The sequence below is a fragment of the Cydia fagiglandana genome, chromosome 15, assembly GCF_963556715.1.
Source record: "Cydia fagiglandana chromosome 15, ilCydFagi1.1, whole genome shotgun sequence".
NCBI classification, from domain to species: Eukaryota; Metazoa; Arthropoda; class Insecta; order Lepidoptera; family Tortricidae; genus Cydia; species Cydia fagiglandana.
This window is the reverse complement of record NC_085946.1, coordinates 9,683,377-9,703,328: the sequence shown is the minus strand read 5'-3', so window position 1 is coordinate 9,703,328 and position 19,952 is coordinate 9,683,377. Positions and strand designations below refer to the sequence as shown.

General features: G+C 43.9%; 2 protein-coding genes across 2 annotated transcripts; one reads left to right on the top strand and one right to left on the bottom strand.

The window, feature by feature from the left end:
* The first annotated feature begins 8,778 nt into the window (after window positions 1-8,778).
* Window positions 8,779-19,952, top strand: LOC134671090 (uncharacterized). The gene is made up of 4 exons (XM_063528873.1): window positions 8,779-9,129; window positions 17,261-17,473; window positions 17,934-18,063; window positions 19,602-19,952. The coding sequence occupies exons 1-4, from the start codon at window positions 9,043-9,045 to the stop codon at window positions 19,721-19,723; spliced, it is 552 nt and encodes a 183-aa protein (XP_063384943.1). The 5' UTR covers window positions 8,779-9,042; the 3' UTR covers window positions 19,724-19,952.
* Window positions 12,589-14,396, bottom strand: LOC134671297 (uncharacterized). Its single transcript, XM_063529109.1, has 2 exons — window positions 13,212-14,396; window positions 12,589-12,691 (listed from the first exon to the last, which is right to left on the bottom strand). The coding sequence occupies exons 1-2, from the start codon at window positions 14,394-14,396 to the stop codon at window positions 12,611-12,613; spliced, it is 1,266 nt and encodes a 421-aa protein (XP_063385179.1). The 3' UTR covers window positions 12,589-12,610.

The window sequence follows — 19,952 nt, the reverse complement described above, 5'->3', positions numbered from 1 at the left end:
GCCTGCCCAAAACTTATCAGCGATTCACAATACTTTGTATGCTCGAAATGCAGCGACAAATATCATCCGGACTGCATAAATATACCTGACTTCAAGAAAGTGACTGAGAAAACAAAACAAACTTGGACCTGCCCGGCATGTAAGAGCAAAGAACCTAAAAAAGGGAACACAAACACGCCGGTTAGACTGACATCCGCCGTCGATGATGCTAATGTCACAAAACGACAGCGCAAGCCTGCGCTACAGACTACAGTCGCGGCCTCGGCTCCGGCTCCAGCCCCGACCCCGGCTCCGGCTCCGGCCCAAGCTCCGGCTCCGGCCCCGGCCCAAGCTCCGGCCCCGGCCCCGACTCCAGCTCCGGCCCAAACTCCGGCCCCAGCACTAGCACCGGCTCCGGCCCCGGTTCCGACCCCGGCGCCGGCTCTGACTACAGCTCAGGTATCGATTCAGATCCCAGCTCTTGCCCCCGTTACCGACCCAGCTCGAATCTCGTCCTCGCCGCAGGTTGACAGTTCTGAGATGGATCCAATAAGCGCGCTTACCAACGAAATTCGTTTGCTGCGTGGCGATATGAGCGAAGTTAAGTTAAATCTAAGAAAACTCTCAGATTCGTTCTCGGCATGCTGCTCACGTATTGATAACCTAGAGGTCCAGTTAAACGAAGCAAACGCTAGGATAAAAGACTTGGAGGACCGGGAGCTGGAGAAAGAGCTCCTCCGGCAGCAAGTCAGCCAGTTAGAGGATGCGCTGAACGCCCAGGCGCAGACTGCGCTGTGTAACCAGATTGAAATCCACGGTTTGAACGAAATGGCAAACGAAAGCACGCACCATATAGTCCTAACAACTGCCGCTAAAATTGGCATAAGCCTCAAAGATGAAGACATAGACTTTGCAGCCCGCGTCGGCCCGCGCCAACATGCCAGCACGGTCGGCCACAAAGCCTCGAAGCCGCGAGCCTTAGTTGTAAAGTTTGTACGCCAGAAGACGCGCAACGAGTTTATGAAAGCAGCTAAAACTCGGCGAAATCTCACAACAACTGATATTGAAATTGCGGGGCACACTTCTAAGCTCTTCTTTAATGAACGACTAACGAGAGAAAACCGAATGTTATTTCGTGAGGCCAGACTGCGCAAAAACAACGCTGGTTACAAGTACTGTTGGACACACAATGGAACTATTCTTGTCCGAAAGCGTGAAGGTAGCCCGGCTATCACCATACGAAATCACGATGATCTCAGGAGGTGCTTCGGAGATGGAGAGGATTGCTCTAGTCGGGAACTCGTCGCTACCTCTGTGGAAGATAACAACACAGAAACAGTCTGTTCCGGCCAATCCCTGGACAACACCGAGAGTATTCTTAACTAATAGTTTAAGTTCTTTACATACTCATTCTTATTGTAGACTACTGTTAGAGTTAGAATATTATAGCGCTTTTCTGTTGTATATACATTCACACACACATTTCACACAAACAACCACACATATTTACCATTCGCTTTGTGATCCCTACTACTTAGCCCGTCGTATCTGGCTTCCGGCGCGTTTAGTGCATTCTAGGCTACGTTCTGAAAACCAATATTTTAATTTATATTCTTCAAGTAAGCACAATAGCTCGCGAAATAGGTGACGATCTAGATAGTAGCATAGCCTTTGAATGCCATGCACTGGAATCCTTAGAACTCTGCAAAGACATATTGACCCCTGACCTTAAGTTCAAATTACTAACATTAAATATCAGAAGTTTACAACGAAATTTTGACTCCTTTGTAGTGACTCTATCACGCACACATATTGATTATGATGTAATTATTCTAACAGAGTGCTGGCTTTCCGATGGTTCAGTAATTGACCAGTTACCAGGCTACGACTCTTTTTACACATCAAAATTTATAAACAAAAGCAGTGGTGTGGTGGCCTACACTAAAAAGTCCCTTAGAGCCTCATCTGTCGAACCCACTTTTAATGACGCTAACTGTCTTGTAATAAAAATAAACAAAGAGTTGACTGTTATAGGGATATACCGCTCGCCATCGGTGACTAACCTTGATAACTTCTTAAACTCTTTAGACTCAACGCTAAACGAAGTCACATCAAAAGAAACAGTAGTCGCTGGCGATATTAACCTTGACTTGATGGGTAGCCGAAACAGTACCTATCTAACAGAGTACATGTGCTTGATGTCCGGACATGGCTTCATTCCTGCTATCACAAAGCCAACTCGGTTAGAGTCTTGCATAGATCATATTTTTGTCAAATCAAACTCTGTCTCTTTTGGAGCGGTGTGCAAGTGTTCAGTCAGCGATCACGACATAGCTATGGTTGGCATAGCCGTTCCCAAAATCAAAAGCACTAATAAAAACAGAAAGGTCCTTAAAACAGACTTTACCAAAGTAGCACTTGAACTTGGGGGAGCAGACTGGTCGTCGGTCACTTGTACTTCTGACTTAAATATATCTACTAATAACTTTCATGACATTATAGCATCAGCCATACAAAAACATACAGCAAAGATCAAACTTAGTCGTTCAAAATTCAACCTGAAACCGTGGATAACTCCCGGTCTCATAAAATGCATAAAACACCGGGATAAGCTGCACCTGTTAGCTAGAGCCTCGCCCGATGATCTCGTTTTAAAGAAAACTTACACGCGTTACAGAAATTTGTGTGACAACATACTGCACGATGCTAAGTCCGAATACCATAGAAATCAACTTATTGAGAGCAAAGGCAACAGTAAAAAAATTTGGAAAACATTAAAGTCACTATACGATGTTACTAAGAAAAGCTCTGAATCGAGTCAACTCCTACAGTCCGATTGCTCTATTCAAGAGTCTCTAAACAAGTGTAACCTACATTTCTCAACAATGGGGAAGCAATTGGCCGATGAGATCCTATCAAGACTTTCAGAAACGCAGGACTCTTTGGCTGAAAAATTTAACCTACATTCTAGTAATTCAAAATCATTTTTCATGGAACCAACGGATGCACATGAGGTGGAAGAACTAATTAAGAAACTGAAGCCAGAAAGTGCTCCAGGTTTTGATGGTTGCGGGCCGTCGCTAATCAAAGCAGTAGGAAAGGTTATAATAGAGCCTCTAACTCACATATTTAACCTCAGTTTGGAGACTGGAAAATTCCCTGACTGTTGGAAACTGGCAGTTGTCTCACCTATTTATAAAAAAGGAGATAAAAATGCTGTAATTAATTATAGACCTATTTCTCTTTTAAGTGTTTTCTCCAAATTATTAGACCTATTAGAATTATTAACCTCGCCGCGTCTCTTCAACTTGTACATCAATGCGCTCATAGAGGATCTCAGCAGTACCAGAGTTGGATGTGCGATTGCCGGGGAAATGGTCAACAATATTAGTTACGCGGATGACATGGTGCTGCTGGGGCCCTCTGTATGTGCAATCAGAAAACTTTTGAGTAAGTGCGAGGAGTATGCTGTGACTCACGGACTTAGGTACAATGTGGCTAAAAGTGAGGTTGTTGTTTTCCAGCCGCGTGAGCATAAGGTGGACAGGGTACCGGAAATCGCGCTGTACGGAATACCTCTGAATAGGACCAAGAATTTCAAGTACCTGGGTCATTGGGTCGCGGAATACCTCTCGGATGATCTAGACGTTGAGAGGGAGCGCAGGGCGTTGGCTGTCCGGGGTAACATGGTGGTTCGCAGGTTTGCTCGGTGTACAAAGGAAGTTAAGATAACTCTGTTTAAGGCATATTGCCAATCCTTTTACACTTGCAGCCTGTGGGTCAACTATACCCAGAGGGCAGTCAGCGCCTTGCGCGTTCAGTATAATAACATATTTAGGATGCTGTTGGGTCTTCCTAAGTTCTGTAGCGCTTCGGGTATGTTTGCGGATACGCGAGTAGATGGTTTTCATGCCATAATACGAAAACGAACCGCCTCCCTTATGCGCCGCGTACGTGAGAGCTCCAACAGCATCCTAAGTCTGGTGGCTAATAGGCTAGATTGTCCTATAGCAAGGCACTGGGATAGTCTCCATGTTCCCACTTTATCCTAACTTAAGAATAGTTTTTTTTTTTTTTATGTCATGACATTTTAATTGAAATTGACTGCGCATAATTTTAATATTTAAATGAAATCTCAGATATAAATTTTATTATTTTATTATATTTTATTATTGCTTATCAATTTTATTTTTAATTTTATTTTATTTTTATCAATTATCAAATGCTCGGTTAATTTATTTTTAATGTCTAGTCATGGATCTATAAATTATATACCTATTTTTATTGATTTTAGTTTTAAGTTTTGACATTTTAATTAAATTGGACTGCGCATATATTTACAGTGTTTTTTATAGTATTACATTTTAATCTTTTAATAATCAATGAATTTTATTATTTATTATCAAATGCTAAGTTTAATTTAATTGTAATGTCTAGTCAAGAATCTTTATGTTATACCTATACCTAATTTTTTAAATATATTTTAATTTTATCTTAAATGTATACCTATGGATCGATGTTGTCTGGAATAAATGATTTATTATTATTATTATTATTTGTTTGTCCTTTCCATATCTCGGGACCATGGGGTCCCGGACCTTTGGGAGGCGTGCGTGGGGCCGAAGCCAACAGCGCAGAGGCCCTTTAAGACAGTTTACTCTAAAAGCAAGGGATACACATGGCGGATACCATCCCCGAGCGCACAATATGATACATCCGGAGATGGTCCCCGCCAGGTGCAAAGACTATTGCAGTGCAGCACTCTTGTGCTGCGATGGGAACTAAGGTCATGGGCTATATATTTGAAAGTTGGATGGACTGGATAATGGGCTATGGGAGAGACTAGCGGACACCTGCCGTGACAATCAGTCTCAAAATTGTATAAGACAGGTGGTGACTCGCCAACTCATTGAGTGGGCCCCGCAATGGCCGCACGCACAGTGCGACAACAGGGCAACACTTTGGAGCGGCTGTGAGGTTGTCGAGAGGTGAGTCTGCGGTAGCCAGATCCCGGTAATCCGTTCAAGGGCCGCCGGCGTTATGACATTTTACACTTCCAACCTGGAGCATAGGTCCCGCTCTTGCGACTCCACTCTGGCCGGCCAATCAAGGCAAGCACAGAGGCGAGGGCCAGATGACAGGGCCCTCTGGAATAGGGGTCCGCGGTGTCGCCACTCACCGTCAGCTCGCCACAAGCTGCCCCCGCGGGGTTATTATTATTATTATTAGAAAAAATTGTGAATAAACGCCTTGTTAAGTTCCTGGAGAAAAACTCGTTTATATCGGATAATCAGTTTGGATTCCGTTCAGGCAGGTCCACTGAAGACGCCGCAGTCCTCCTCACTAATATCATCTCACAACATCTAGACAGTGGCCAAAGAAGCATAGGAGTATTTCTAGACCTTGCTAAAGCGTTCGACACCGTCTCAATCCCCATACTCTTAAAAAAACTGGAGGCAGCAGGAGTGAGAGGTGTCTCCTTGCAGTGGTTTGGAAGCTATTTAACAAATAGGCGGCAATCGGTAAAAATTGATGAATTCCTTAGCAGTCAACTTCCTGTTAACTTTGGTGTTCCGCAGGGGAGCATTCTCGGGCCAACCCTTTTCACAATATATATTAATGACCTTTTACAGCTAGATATCCCCAACTCAAACATGATTTGTTATGCAGATGATACTGTGGTAACGTTTTGTGGTAAGACCTGGGAAGAAACGTTCTCAGCAGCCAATCAGGGACTAGCAAAAATAGTTTCTTGGCTTGATGGCAACCTCCTTACCCTAAATGTAGAAAAAACGTACTACATCCCTTTTAGCAAAACAATTTTAACCACTCCACCGACATCCAAACACTTAACCCTTCATAACTGTGGTAACACGCACCCGCCTTGCTCCTGCAACCGCATCACTAGATGCTCAACGGTTAAGTATTTGGGTCTCCTCATCGACCAACACCTGTCCTTTAAAAATCACATTCAAGTCCTGTCAAAGAGAGTAAGAAAGATAATTTTTATTGTTAAACGCCTCCGCGACTGCACTCCATTAAACATTATACAAATGGTGTATTATGCCTTATGTCAATCCGTAATACAATACTGTATTGCAGTATGGGGTAGTGCCTGTAAGACAACACTGCTAGACCTCGAGCGAGCCCAAAGGGCTGTTATAAAAGTCATGCTCAGGAAACCTTTCCGATACCCGACTGAAAATCTTTACAGAGAAAGTAAACTTCTAACGGTTAGGCAACTGTACATAATGAAAGCGGTTACTCGCACCCATGGACTAATATTTAAAACATCGTTGCATGATGAATTATTAAAAAGAAGAATTTACCGGGTTCCCCTTCCAAAGAGCAGCTCAGCTTTTGCTAAGCGAGCTCCTTACTGCATACACCCTTTTATCTATAATGTCATATGCAAACACATAAACATACAAAACAGTGTGTTTCCCAAGTTGAAGGTGGTCCTGGGGAAATGGCTGTTGACTTTGTCATACTGTAAGACAGAGACCCTATTCTCCTCGAGCAAGTAGGATCATACATACAAACATACATACACAAACACACACACTCATCCACACACTTAATCAATTATACTACAATACACCCTTCACTACCACCATCTTTATTTTGTAAATATAGTTAACTATATACTTACTGCATGCCTTTTTTAGTAATTTTAAAGATGTTTGTATTTAGTATTACAATTAAAATTCCTTAAGTACTAGGTAAACTCATAAACCATAGACATAATATAAGACAGAAGTGTATCAAAAATTTATATACTTAGGAACTCTCTATGGTTCCCAAGATACAGGCTCGGCCTAGTTTGGGGACCACTGTCAATTTGTTATGATGTAATGTTTTTTTGCCTCATTAAATCTTTTTCATTTTCATTTTTCATTTTTTTTTTCATGTAGATAGGTAGTTGGTTAATAATTAGTACAAAAATGGTGATAGTACGACGAGCTTGAACTGATATACAGGGTGTTTTATTTTTTTATTTAGGTTTTTTTCTAGGAAAATAAGTAAGTAGAGAGTTAGTTTTTTTTTTGATAGTTTGTATAGATGACATCAACATTTATGAAAAATTTCATAATTGTCCGTTTTATACTTTTTGAGAAAAAAAATAAAAACTTTTTAGGGTTAAATGAATGTCACGGGGTTCCAGGCGGCAGTAGAGGGTTAAAAATTGGTGTGGATTATTTTCATTTGACGGGGCATCAACTGGTAGTAGTTTTGAACTCAAAGCTTTGGGGGCAATTTTTGAAGGCTTATCCTGCTACACCCTTTCACTACAATCTGATTCTGATACTATTGTTTGCTTACTAATTCTTTCATCGCACCAATCTTAGGGTAAATGCATATTAGTGGGACTTACATAAATTATTATTAAAAAATATTTGAATTTCTGGACTAAAGTATATATGTACCTATTAGGCACCACTTTATAAATTACTTTCTTTCTTTTTTGGTGAAATGTAACACCTTTTATATTATGATTATTATTTTAACTGGGGATATACCTACGGGATTTTATCTAAATAAGACAATGAGGGAAAGTGAGAAATTAGAATAGTAAGCTTTTATTTTAAAACGACATGCTAACATCGATTGTATGGCGGCGGCAAAGGTGACCCTTAACATTACTTAAGTACAGAAATTTCAGAAAAATGACTTTATTGTGAAAATTCTTCAACCCGACATATGTCCCTTATACATAAGTTCAAGTAACCAATTTAAGTAATTAGAAGACTTTATATATTAGCGTAGCGACAAGTAGGTAGGTACCCACCTGACATTATGACTTTAATAAGTCATGTGGTGTCTTAAATTGGCATATACTACAGGCGGGGCGGTCACCGACACAGGCATATTATAAGGGTAACGTAGTACTTACTTATAATATTTATATGGGTATGCCCTATAGATGCTTTAAATGAATTTTCAACCTCCCTCGGTTATAGAGGATTTTGCTTTCTAGGTACTTTCCTATATTTTAAACACATCGTTTATAAAGTAAATAAAGTAGGCATACGTCGTTCACAGGTAAACTTACCCTGCGATCAATCAAGCTTTAAAAGCTTTTACAAGTACCTACTAATATGCCAAACAACGTTAGATAATTGCAATTGATTGGTTATCAATAAAGCGGTATCATTGGGCAGTGATAATCCAACTTATTTTTAGTTTCATGCAATCAGGACGAGGTGTTACTTCACAATATTTTGCCAGTATGCTTTCTTCGTATATAAAGGTATGAATGAGGTACAGTCGCCATCAGATATATCAGAGCGGCCAAGGTGCTCACAAATATGAGAACACAGAGTGCGTGTTCAGATATTGTCAATATCTGAACACGCACTCTAACGCCCTGACAATAGAGGCGTGTTCTCATATTTGTGAGCACCTTGGCCGCTCTGATATATCATGTATCTGATGGCGACTGTACCAACACCAAAGAAAACTCGGTTCTTCTACTTCCACCATTTCATACTTTTATAAGTGTATATGTGTTGCGTCCTTGTTCGCTAGTCTCATAGACATGCTAGTGCTTATCAAACATAAGAAAAATAAAAATAACGATAGGCCTTTTTTGGTGCAGGTACCTTACATTAATTACGTAAACTAAGAGTGTAGAACCGTAGGTAGAAGCTACAGATAGGTACAACAACACGTAATAAAAGTATAAACAGAAATTTGAGCATAGGTATTTGAAATGATAAAATTGTTTTTATATAATGCCAAATACTACCTATGCCAACTCTAGGTATATGATTTGACATTAGTCACTGGTTTATTATCGATTTAACTCGATAACTCACAAGGATTAGGTTTGGTTACACTTCATTTATATGAGAAAAGAGATACCGAATTAGTCAGATCATTGGTCGGTCACTATCACCCGCCATTTTTATCGCTGATAAGAGATAAGCTTAGCTAGTTGCCGCAACGGCCAAACATAAGAACGCGATGCAATCACGCCTCACAAACGAGCAAAACTAATATTTTTCGGTCTAGTCTCTTATTTATATTCAACTTTGTCGATTGTGTGTTTGTGTGATCAAAATGGGTTATACTCTGCCTGTGTTGGAGAAATGTTGTTGTTGTTTTAGTCTAAGAGTCGGTGCTCTACTCATCGGCTATTTGTCTATGGTGAGAGTCAAGCCTCAAGCCATTGTTTACTCCTCAGTAATATTTTGATGCGTCTAGCCCTCTTATACTTAAGGTAAACGTACTAGTGCTCGACATGCTAATGCCCAATAGATGACACCTTGCTGTCACCTCTATTGACAATGACTTAAGTTTCAAGATGACATGTACTGGGACCGCGTCGAGCACCAGTACGTTTACCTTACTTATTTTTAAGCCTTTTCGCTTTTCTAACTATTTAGTTATTTTTAAGCCTTTTTTGTCACATCCCATAGATACCTCTATCAAAATCTGATAAAAGCCCCTGTCGTCGTTTTAAGATTGGATCAATATCATGTCTCATAGAGCTGATAGAGCGAATACATAATTTTCTCCCCCTAACTTAAGTACTAATCTCGATCAGAGGGGCTACCGCGAAAACCGATAGTCGCAAATTGCGGGGATCTTTCTCTTTTACTCCAATGAAGGCGTAATTAGAGTGACAGTGAAAGATGCCCGCAATTTGCGAACTTCGTTTTTTGCGGTTGTCTACGTCACGAGGCGGTTAGCCCGGACTCCCGTGGTCGCGTTCCGATACTTCTCTTTCCTTTGGTGCTCGTTGCTGGTGAGGAGCGCCTCCACCGCTCCGGTGTGACGCCTCGCGTGGTCCGGTAGGAGCTAGGCCTTCCAAAGCCTGCTGTGATGCCGCTGAGGACCCTGGCCGCTCCGGCCTGGGTGGTTCGGGTAGGTGTGGCGATGAAAAGAAACTCAATGTTTCACATGCACGTATATTTTACGTTAATCTACACTTATTCGTTCGTACACTGACGCCTGATGCGTGACAATCGTGACACGACAACTACTATTCTTAGAAAATAACTATACTGAAAACACACGCGGCGTGGTCAATGGCTGCGGCCAAGTCTAGCTTCAAACCCGGCAGGAATGCAACCTACGTGCGTTCGCTACAACGCTCCGAATCGTCCTGGTCCGGAAATAGAATCCATCGATATGAAGTTTTACCATAATGAATGTAGTGACATACCATTTAAGTTACGCTTGAGCCTCTAGGAAATTGGCCTACGATTATTGCACACGGCACATGTGAAAGGTGCTTGCACTTGGCGTAAACATTCCTGCGGGGGGGAGGCCAGAGTTGAGCTGATACCTTGAAGCACAATGGATTAGCTAGTCTAACTTACAGCACTATCAAACATTGACCACAGCAAAGTGGTGACATGAAAGAACAAGTAACCAACTAAATACTTATAAAGAAACAGTACCTAGTACAGTTGCAATTAGAAATCAGTGAGTCATCTTGATATAAATAAATTCAATTTAAACAGTAGGTACCATAAGTTGTTAACATGTGACAATACCAAAACATAACTTATAAATTAATACAGTTAAGTACACTCTACTGGTAATTTACACAATTTGACAACGGGCCGGATTAAGTCGCCGCCCTGAGTTTTTAATTTAACTGATCGTACAATATCATCTGCACCTTTAAATAATTGAATCACTCTACCTCTACGCCAGTGGAGAGGGGGTGCAGTTTCATCCTTGATTAATACTAAATCATTTAAAGCCATGTTAGGAACATGATTGTACCATTTGAGTCTGGTTTGCAAATTATTAAGGTAAGTAATATGCCATTTAGCCCAAAAGTTTTGTGAAATCTTTTGTAAAGACTGGAAATGTGATAAACATGCTACATTAGTGTCTTTCCACGGGTACTCAGGTACCGATAGCAATGGTTGCCCTATAAGAAAGTGGCCCGGAGTGAGTACTTCCAAGTCACATGGGTCCTCGGATAAAGGAACCAGAGGCCGTGAGTTAAGCACCGATTCTACTTTGGTAAATACGGTTGAAAGACCCTCGAAGGTCAGTATGCGGTCCCCTAACTCACGCTTGAGTAGGTTCTTACTACTCTTGACTGCGGCTTCTACCAAGCCTGACATGTGAGGGGCACCAGGAGGATTGAACTCCCAGCGGACACCTTGGCGACGAAATTCCTCCTGGAGGACAATTTCGTTGTCAAGTAAGAACTGACTAACCTCCTTGAGGTATGAGCTAGCACCTTTGAAATTTGTACCTTGATCGCTCCTGACTAAGGCGGGCAGCCCTCGTCGACTGACAAACCGTGTGAACGCCGCAATGAAGGCCTCGGTGCTCAGCGACGAGACGAGTTCAAGATGTACGGCTTTCGTTCCTAAACATACGAAAACACACAGATAAGCTTTGAGTGATTTAGCATTTCTGAGGTGACTACTTTTGACCCAGTAGGGACCGGCAAAATCGGTTGCTACTCCTGAAAAGGCACGAGCCGCCGTGACTCGGTCCGCTGGCAAATCTGCCATAAACGGGGCCTGCGTTGAAGCGTTGAATCTGAAACACGACATACAGCTATTGATTACGCGGGATACCACACGTCGCGCCGACGGGATCCAGTAACGTTGTCGGAGTATATTGATGAGTGCGCTCGTTGAAGCGTGACAATAGGTACGGTGATAATGCTGCATCAACATTTGAGTCCATTTATGGTCTTTAGGTAGAAGGTATGGGTGCTTAGCATCGTAACGTAAGCATGAATGCCGCAGTCGCCCTCCGACGCGAATGAAGTGATTCTCATCTACGAAAACGCTGAGTTTTTGAAGTGACTTGCAAACAATCTTGCCTCCTTTCAATAACACGATTTCATCTCTGTAAGCATCCAGTTGAACGTACTTAATCCAGTGGTTCATTGCCTCACGATTTTCGTCGATCGTTAGCGTAGGGCGAACGTTCCGTTGCGCTTTCGGCAAACGAACGTTCTTACAAAATCGCAATACGTATGACGTCACATTGATAAGCTTGTTGAACGAACTGACTCGTGATAACAGAAACTCCTCCCATGACTTCTCGGCCGGCGTAATGTGATGTAACTGTTTGAATCCGGGTAAATCTGGTGACATGGTGACCGGCATCGTCGGCCACTGTGACTCATTCGTCATTAACCATTCTGGGTTCCACCAAAGATGAAACCCGATGAGGTCCTTCGCCGTAGCCCCCCGCGATGCGACATCGGCAGGGTTCGACTCCGATCTGACATACCTCCATGTCATAGGTCGGGTTGACTGTTGAATATCTTGAACACGGTTACCTTCAAAAGTCTGTAGCACATGAGGCTTTGTGTTCAACCAACATAGCACAATTCTGGAATCTGACCAAGCATTTATGCTGTCAATCTGAACTGATTCCTCGTATGCCGCTGCGACGTGGTTTAATAACTTATAAACCAGGTGAGCTGCATTTAACTCGCTCTTCGGAATGGTTTGTTTGACTCTCCTTGACGCTACGCGAGTCTTAGCTATCACTAACCGTACTAGTACATTCCCTGACGCGTCCTCAGTCCGGAGGTACACGCAGGCTCCGTAGCCGAGCTCCGACGCATCTCCAAAGCCGTGGAGGGAGTGTGACACCGCACCGGGCAGAGTGACGCACCGCGGAATCTGTAGCTGACTCAAGTGATGTAGATCTTGAATGAGTTCATTCCATTGAAGGTCTTGAGTATGGGACAGTGGCTCATCCCACTGTAATCCATCTGTGAACAGTGATTGTAAAAACAGTTTGAATCTAAATATGATTGGTGCGCAATAGCCACACGGGTCATACAGTCTAGCTATGGTACTCAATATGCTACGTTTCGTCGTTGGTTGGCCCAACGGTATGTTGAGTTGATACGACATGGAATCTGACATGGGGTTCCACTGTATCCCTAATACCTTTATGAAACTCTTGTCGTCAGTGTCAAACTGACGAGGCATCTCACAATGCTCCTGCGGAAGATCCTGTAATAATTCTCTGCGGTTAGACGACCATTTGCGTAACTCATATCCAGCGCTCCGCATGAGTTCTATGAGTTCTGATTTGAGTTCTTGGGCCTCGGTGAGTGAATCAGCCCCAGTGAGGATGTCGTCAACATATACATCTCTGCGCATGATATGAGCAGCCGGTGAGTCTGGATGCTGGGCTTCCCAGTCATCAGCTAATCGAAGTAAGGTCCTTATCGCGATGAAAGGACTGGAGCGTAGTCCGTATGTATTGGTATTTAACTCATATACCTGTACATCCTGCGACGGATCCTCGCGCCACAGAATCAGCTGATAGCGCCTATCGCTGGGGTGTATCCACGTTTGCCGGAACATCATTCTGATGTCGGTCGTGAAGACAACTTGATGACGTCTGAAATTTAACAATATTTGAGTGATATCATTTTGAAGCGGTTTGCCTGAGTGAAGGCATTGATTGAGCGATACTCCGGTGCTTGAGTTAGCTGCAGCGTTATATACGACGCGGATCTTTTCGGATCCCTTTTTGAAAATTCCGTGGTGGGGTATTACATAGTGTTCGCTCTCGAAATTAAAGTCTGATTTGGACATATGACCAAGTGCCTCATAGTCCCTCATGAATTCCTTATATTTTTCAGCAAATACTGGATTTTTGGCCAGCCTGGCCTCCAACGAAATCAGTCTACGCATGGCTAGAGCCCTAGACTCGCCCAGCTTGGGTCGGTCTGCCCGCAGCGGCAACCGCACCATGAATTGGCCATTATCTAAACGTTGAGTAGTGGAGGTATACAACCTTTCACATTCGAGGTGTTCTGGGTGTTGCGGCCGCTCCTCGGGGGGCTGCTCCACTCTCCAAAACCTTTCTAGGACGTCCTCGAGCCGAGTAGCATGGATGCCGTAGTCCTCTACTGATGTCCCGGCGGTCGGTGTTGTTAATGATGATGGGTAATTCCAAGTTGCCCCCATCAGCACGTGACCGAAGCAGGTGCCGTACGCCTCAACACCTGGAATGTTAGTGAGTATCTTTGAACCAGTGTATATATAATTGAGCACATCCGTTCCTAGAATGATGTCCACATCCTGCGATTTATCCAAGGCAGGGTCAGCTAATTCAAGTTTTGATGAATCCAAATGAGTCCTGATCTCAGTATCATAATAAGGTATGTTTCCCGTAACCCTGTACATGACTGTAGCTACTACACTGATGATAGGCACTGTTTTCCCGCGTGGTTTGAATACAAGCTTAGCAATCGTGCCTGGCACATTTACCTTTATGTCACCTACTCCAAAAATATTATTCCCAGTAAACTGTTGGTGTACTTTGAATCTTTCTACAAATGATTTCTTCACTACGGAGCACCCCGCTCCCGAGTCAAGCAAAGCCCTAGCTTTAACATAAGACCCATTGCCTGATCTGACCATGATCACAGCTGTAGGAGAGACACGAATTGGCGCCATTCGTAGTCTTTCCTCCGGTGCACCAACAGTGGCCTGATCTCATTGTTCAGGCTCAGGACTGCTCCGAGTCCCGAAGCGCAATGAGTGGAATGACTGCTGCGCCGCTTGAACACGCGCGCCTACCTTAGCCCTCGGTATATGACCGGTGGGAATCAGCTGAGCCGGCTGAAGCGCACTATGAGGTGACCCTGTCTCCCTCCTTTGGGGTTGGTCTGGTACTGACGGCTTGGGAGACTGCGGCTTCGCAGCCCTCGGCGGAGATGTAGTCCGTCGCTGGGGAGACGGCCACCGCTCCGGCAGCGTGACTGCTCTCGACGTGCTTGGCGTGGCAAGCGGCATGACCCTTACCCGATGGACAGCTGCTTCAACTGCCATGGGTGGGGCTCTCCCCGCTGCACCACCATCGCACAGCAGTGAGTTGTGTGCGGACGACTCACACTGTGCGCACCAGTTGCGCTGCATGCACTCGCGTGCATAGTGACTGCGCAGGCATCTGAAGCATGCGCCTGACTTCCTAGCCCAGGTCTTCCGCTCCGAAATCGCCAGGTTAAGGAACTTCGGGCATTTGTACAAGCTGTGCTGGTCACTCGAGCAGTATGAGCAAAGAACAGGGGGTGAATTCACCTGATTGGTCTCTTGTTCGATGGCGAAGACCCTCGCTGGCGGTCCCGGTTTCCTGGTAGCTTGACCCGACGGCCCCGCTCTTCCTCGTGCAGGTGCGGAACCACGCTGCGCAGTTGGTTGCTCCACCGCTGCTGGCGAGACCGCTTGCTGAACCCGGCACTGCTCCTCCAACAGCGCCAGTAGCTGCGTGAGAGTGGGCAACACCTCCGGATTGCCACCGTACCTCTCCTCGTATAAGGTCTTGATTCTGTTCGGTAGTTTCTGCAAAATTATAAAAACCAATAAGTATGACCACTCCGTGATTGGCTGCTTGAGCTTCTCAAGCGCCTGGACTGACTCCCGGAGCGGGTCATAGAAAGCTGAGCGTGACCCTGCACTCCAGTGCGCCACTGAAGGCAGGTTCATGATTCGGCTAATGAATGTATCCAACAGCAGCCTGTTATTCTGATACCGAGCCCGCAATAACTGTAAAGCTACCGCGTAGTTGGGTCCGTCCATCGGAAGGTGCTGTATAATGGACAGCGCCTCCCCTTGCAACGACGACCGAAGATAGTAATGTTTCTCCGCGTCGGAGATGTCCCTACTATTGACTAACGACATAAAGAGATCATAGAAGGAGAGCCACTCTGGCAGGTTGCCACTGAAGGTGGGCAGCTGCACAGAGGGCAATTTGACTTTACCTGCCTGTCCACGGGGTGTGTGTGACTGGCCAGCCTCTCCAGCCGACGCCTCGTCTAGCTGGATCAGCAGCCGGTTAACCTCGCTGAAGCACTCCTGGTATTGAAGTCGTTCCTCCTCCTCGAGCTCACCTTCGTAGGCCAGCAGTGACTCGTGGGCCTTGACGTACTCAGTATAAATAAGATCAAAGTGCCGCTTCGCCACCGACGCGGCCATGCTGTCAGGTCGTGATGTGACCGTGCCAGCATAGTCGGTCAACATTTGGTACTTGGTGCGCAGCTGCACCTTGATTGACTTTAACGACATGACGTGAATTTACTTTACGATTAATGAAAGACACTAATTTGTGACACTATTCGACTAACAGTTTACAAGTTAGGTGGCTTTGGCTTTACCTTAAAGTTGGATTTTATATTGACGATAACCTAATTAATCTATTGGCGACACTTGACGTTGACAGATAATTCTAACCTAAATGTCCCAAACTGACGTTTGCCGCGAACCGGAAATGTCCTTATGCTAAAGATGGCCGCACTCCGCACTGTACGGTCCCCGTCCGTTGCCTACGCAAGAAAATGGCGGCCGACGCCTTCCCTTTTATTACGATTTGATTTGATTTTTTCGCACTATGCCCAACCGCACCGGGCTCCGTTTCCACTGAATTTAACGGCAAAAATGAATAATGCTGACACGATGAGTACTTGAAGCGATGATTACGCTACCAATGCGATGTACCGCTGCGGTGCTCGCGTTGATGACGATGGCTTTCAATAATATCGTGCTGTAATTCCTCCCCTCTGATGGGAACACCAAAAATGTCTACGTCACGAGGCGGTTAGCCCGGACTCCCGTGGTCGCGTTCCGATACTTCTCTTTCCTTTGGTGCTCGTTGCTGGTGAGGAGCGCCTCCACCGCTCCGGTGTGACGCCTCGCGTGGTCCGGTAGGAGCTAGGCCTTCCAAAGCCTGCTGTGATGCCGCTGAGGACCCTGGCCGCTCCGGCCTGGGTGGTTCGGGTAGGTGTGGCGATGAAAAGAAACTCAATGTTTCACATGCACGTATATTTTACGTTAATCTACACTTATTCGTTCGTACACTGACGCCTGATGCGTGACAATCGTGACACGACAACTACTATTCTTAGAAAATAACTATACTGAAAACACACGCGGCGTGGTCAATGGCTGCGGCCAAGTCTAGCTTCAAACCCGGCAGGAATGCAACCTACGTGCGTTCGCTACAACGCTCCGAATCGTCCTGGTCCGGAAATAGAATCCATCGATATGAAGTTTTACCATAATGAATGTAGTGACATACCATTTAAGTTACGCTTGAGCCTCTAGGAAATTGGCCTACGATTATTGCACACGGCACATGTGAAAGGTGCTTGCACTTGGCGTAAACAGCGGTTATAGCCCAGAAACCGGAATTTGAGTAAACTGACATTATGAAATCAGAGCCGCGTACTTCGTTTGCAGGGGGGCCAACTATCAGTCCAGCTAGTCGGCTGGACTGTTAAGTACTGGAGTATTAAGAACAGTCGTTCTTATTCTTATTTTTTCAGTTCAACTCCTTAATGTCAATTGCCGCGGTCGCCACTAGCATCGCAATGCTCGCCAAGTTTGTACAGTCAGAGAAGCACAATCCCAACCCTCAGCACCCCCCGGAACAGCTGGCGGCAGAGGCCTTGGGTGCCTACATCACCTGTGGGATCTACCTGGTCTTGTACTTGTATTACTTCGTCATCAGCTTACTGGTCATCGTCGGCGTGCATAGGGTTAGTATAATTTACCGAACCCGCCGAGCGGGCGCTTCGATTCGGCATGTGGACCTATGATCTGGTCTCAGTACTCTCAGTATTATGAATATAACAAAGTGACACATTCGTGACAAGCGTAGGTATCTCAAGGTAAGAACTATTATATAATCTGTGTCTCAAGCTAACTGTTTCTTCTGCGAACAATCGCTCGGGTTTGCAATTCACCTCATAGTTAGTATTTGTACTATGAGGTGAATTGCAATACTTATTAACTGTCCATCGATGGACCTTATGCCCTGTGTAATAAAGTTAACAGTGTGGGCGATGCTACTACTACTACTAGTAGTATTTAAAGTATGTAATTCACCTCACCTCTCGCACGAAAGTGTAATAAACTGCGGAGCAACAACATCAACAAGGACTTGTTCAGGTTCAGTGTACTTGTTTTTTGAAGACTCATTTGTTTTTTTTTTTTCAGAATAAGCCCCATCTGATGACGTACTACGTGAACACAGTATTATTCATGTTGGCCGTGGTGGCCGCGCTCATTGTCGTAACTGTCGTGTTCATGGGCGTCATCGCTGCGATACCGTTACTCTTCTCTAGTGGTAAGAAAACAATATATTGCAAAGTTTTATCTCAAGTCCAATCGACCGATTCACTACCAATGCACGCATGGAACTCGAAAAAATAGAAAACAGTATATTGTACCTATTCATAGAACAACGATCGATATTTTAGCTTCAGACAGCATCAACCGTGGCATCGTATTACTCGATATATATCGTATATATATTCGACAATATAAAATGGTTGGTTTCAATGATGTGCTGCCTCTGTCGTAGCAAGTTTTTGTCTTTCCATTCAGCAGGTTATGGGCCCGGCACGCTTCAACTGTGCAACTCTGAAACATGCAAAACGATTGAAATTACTTTTTCACCCCAGCAGCTCGAACAAGGGTACTTTGCTTCTTAAAAACAGTGAGCAAAATGCGATTTTGCTCACTGAGTGAGACAAAATGAGTGAGCAAAATCGCATTTTGCTCACTGAGTGAGACAAAATGTCATTCAAGTGACCTTTATAGTCAAATGTCATTTCAACATGCGGGGTCTAATACAAGTTCGATATACTTGGGTTCTATTATCTCTGTCCCTCTAGGTATGTTCTCACTGCTTAGGGTGAAAATTTTTGTGTACTACACGAGATCAAAGTTATTTACATCTCGTGCGCTTTTGAATCCCTTACTACGCTCAAGATTCTAAATTAGATTTAGAATCTATCTATCTATTATAGAATCTTTCGCTTGCACGGGACTCAAAATAAGCACTCGAAGAAATATCAAACTTTGATCTCTTGTTGTACAAATAACTATTTGTGACTAAATCCATGACTGACAAAAGACTCGCGTTGTAGGTATTGAAAAACAAATGAAGTTTAACCCAGACTCTTTCCACTTTCGAACTTACATAATATATGATCATCTCATATGTATACCCTTAGAGGATATAACCAACGGAGACGCCATGTCTAAAATTTTCGGTACAAAATAGTCTGCCGTTTTTTGCGGGGGAGGGGCACATCAAATGTATAGGTACGTCATGTCAGATAAACGTCAGTCCATACATATGGTTGACCATTGGCCGCCTATTTTCGACAGAGGGGAACGCCTATTAATGGCGGCTCCATTGTTAATTACTCCGAGTGTATACCGGGTGTGGCCTGTAACACGAGCAAATAATTTAAACATAAATTGTACTCCTCAAACAGTGACACTTTTGTACAACAACTTTGAAAAATTATGAAGTATTTAGACTTACTATTTTTCATACAAAATTAATATTATCTTCAATGGACGCCATCGCCATGCCATATCATTTCTGATTGACGTTGCTTGTCATGCCTTAAAAATAACAAAATTCGCAATACATTTCGTCTTAGAATAAACTATAAAGTGTATTAAAAATCAAACCACAAGTTAAAAGTTGCTGAACAAATGTTGGTCAGTAAGTATGAGGAGTACCTACAGCCTACAGTTAAATTTTTTGCTAGTATAACAGGCCACACCCGGTAAATTAAATGTATACTCGTACTTATGTTAATCGGGTTAAACCATTTTAATTTTATATACATATGTATTTGTTTTCAGTAATCGTGTTCTACTTCCTCCTAGTGGTCCGAAGCGCGTATCTTGAGATGGTGGAACAGAACCGACCGAAAGTGTATGAAATGCATACCATGACTACTCAACAAGCACCGCTTATGGCGTAGCTCATGGGAGTTAAAGTTAGTTAGAGTTAGTCATGGGAAAAGATTGTATTTCAGCCGACTCTATGGCGTATTCCGCATGGTCTGATAGGTATTAAGCCCGCTCCACACTCAAACGCGAATTGCGGCGCGAAGCCGTGAACGCGAGTGTGGAGGGGGCATTTATTACCAGAGTCTATTACGGAGTGTATGAGGTTAAAAACCCACACAACTGTCTTGGAACCAGAAATTT

Excerpts from the sequence above, each read along its gene's own strand:
- LOC134671090 (XM_063528873.1), top strand. The coding sequence starts at position 9,043 with ATGGGTTATACTCTGCCTGTGTTGGAGAAATGTTGTTGTTGTTTTAGT. Across the intron at positions 17,474-17,933 it reads TCATCGTCGGCGTGCATAGG|AATAAGCCCCATCTGATGAC; the intron begins GTTAGTATAATT and ends TTTTTTTTTCAG. Across the intron at positions 18,064-19,601 it reads ACCGTTACTCTTCTCTAGTG|TAATCGTGTTCTACTTCCTC; the intron begins GTAAGAAAACAA and ends ATTTGTTTTCAG.
- LOC134671297 (XM_063529109.1), bottom strand. The coding sequence starts at position 14,396 with ATGGCGCCAATTCGTGTCTCTCCTACAGCTGTGATCATGGTCAGATCA. Across the intron at positions 12,692-13,211 it reads ATCCGTCGCAGGATGTACAG|ATGGATTACAGTGGGATGAG; the intron begins GTATATGAGTTA and ends CACTGTTCACAG.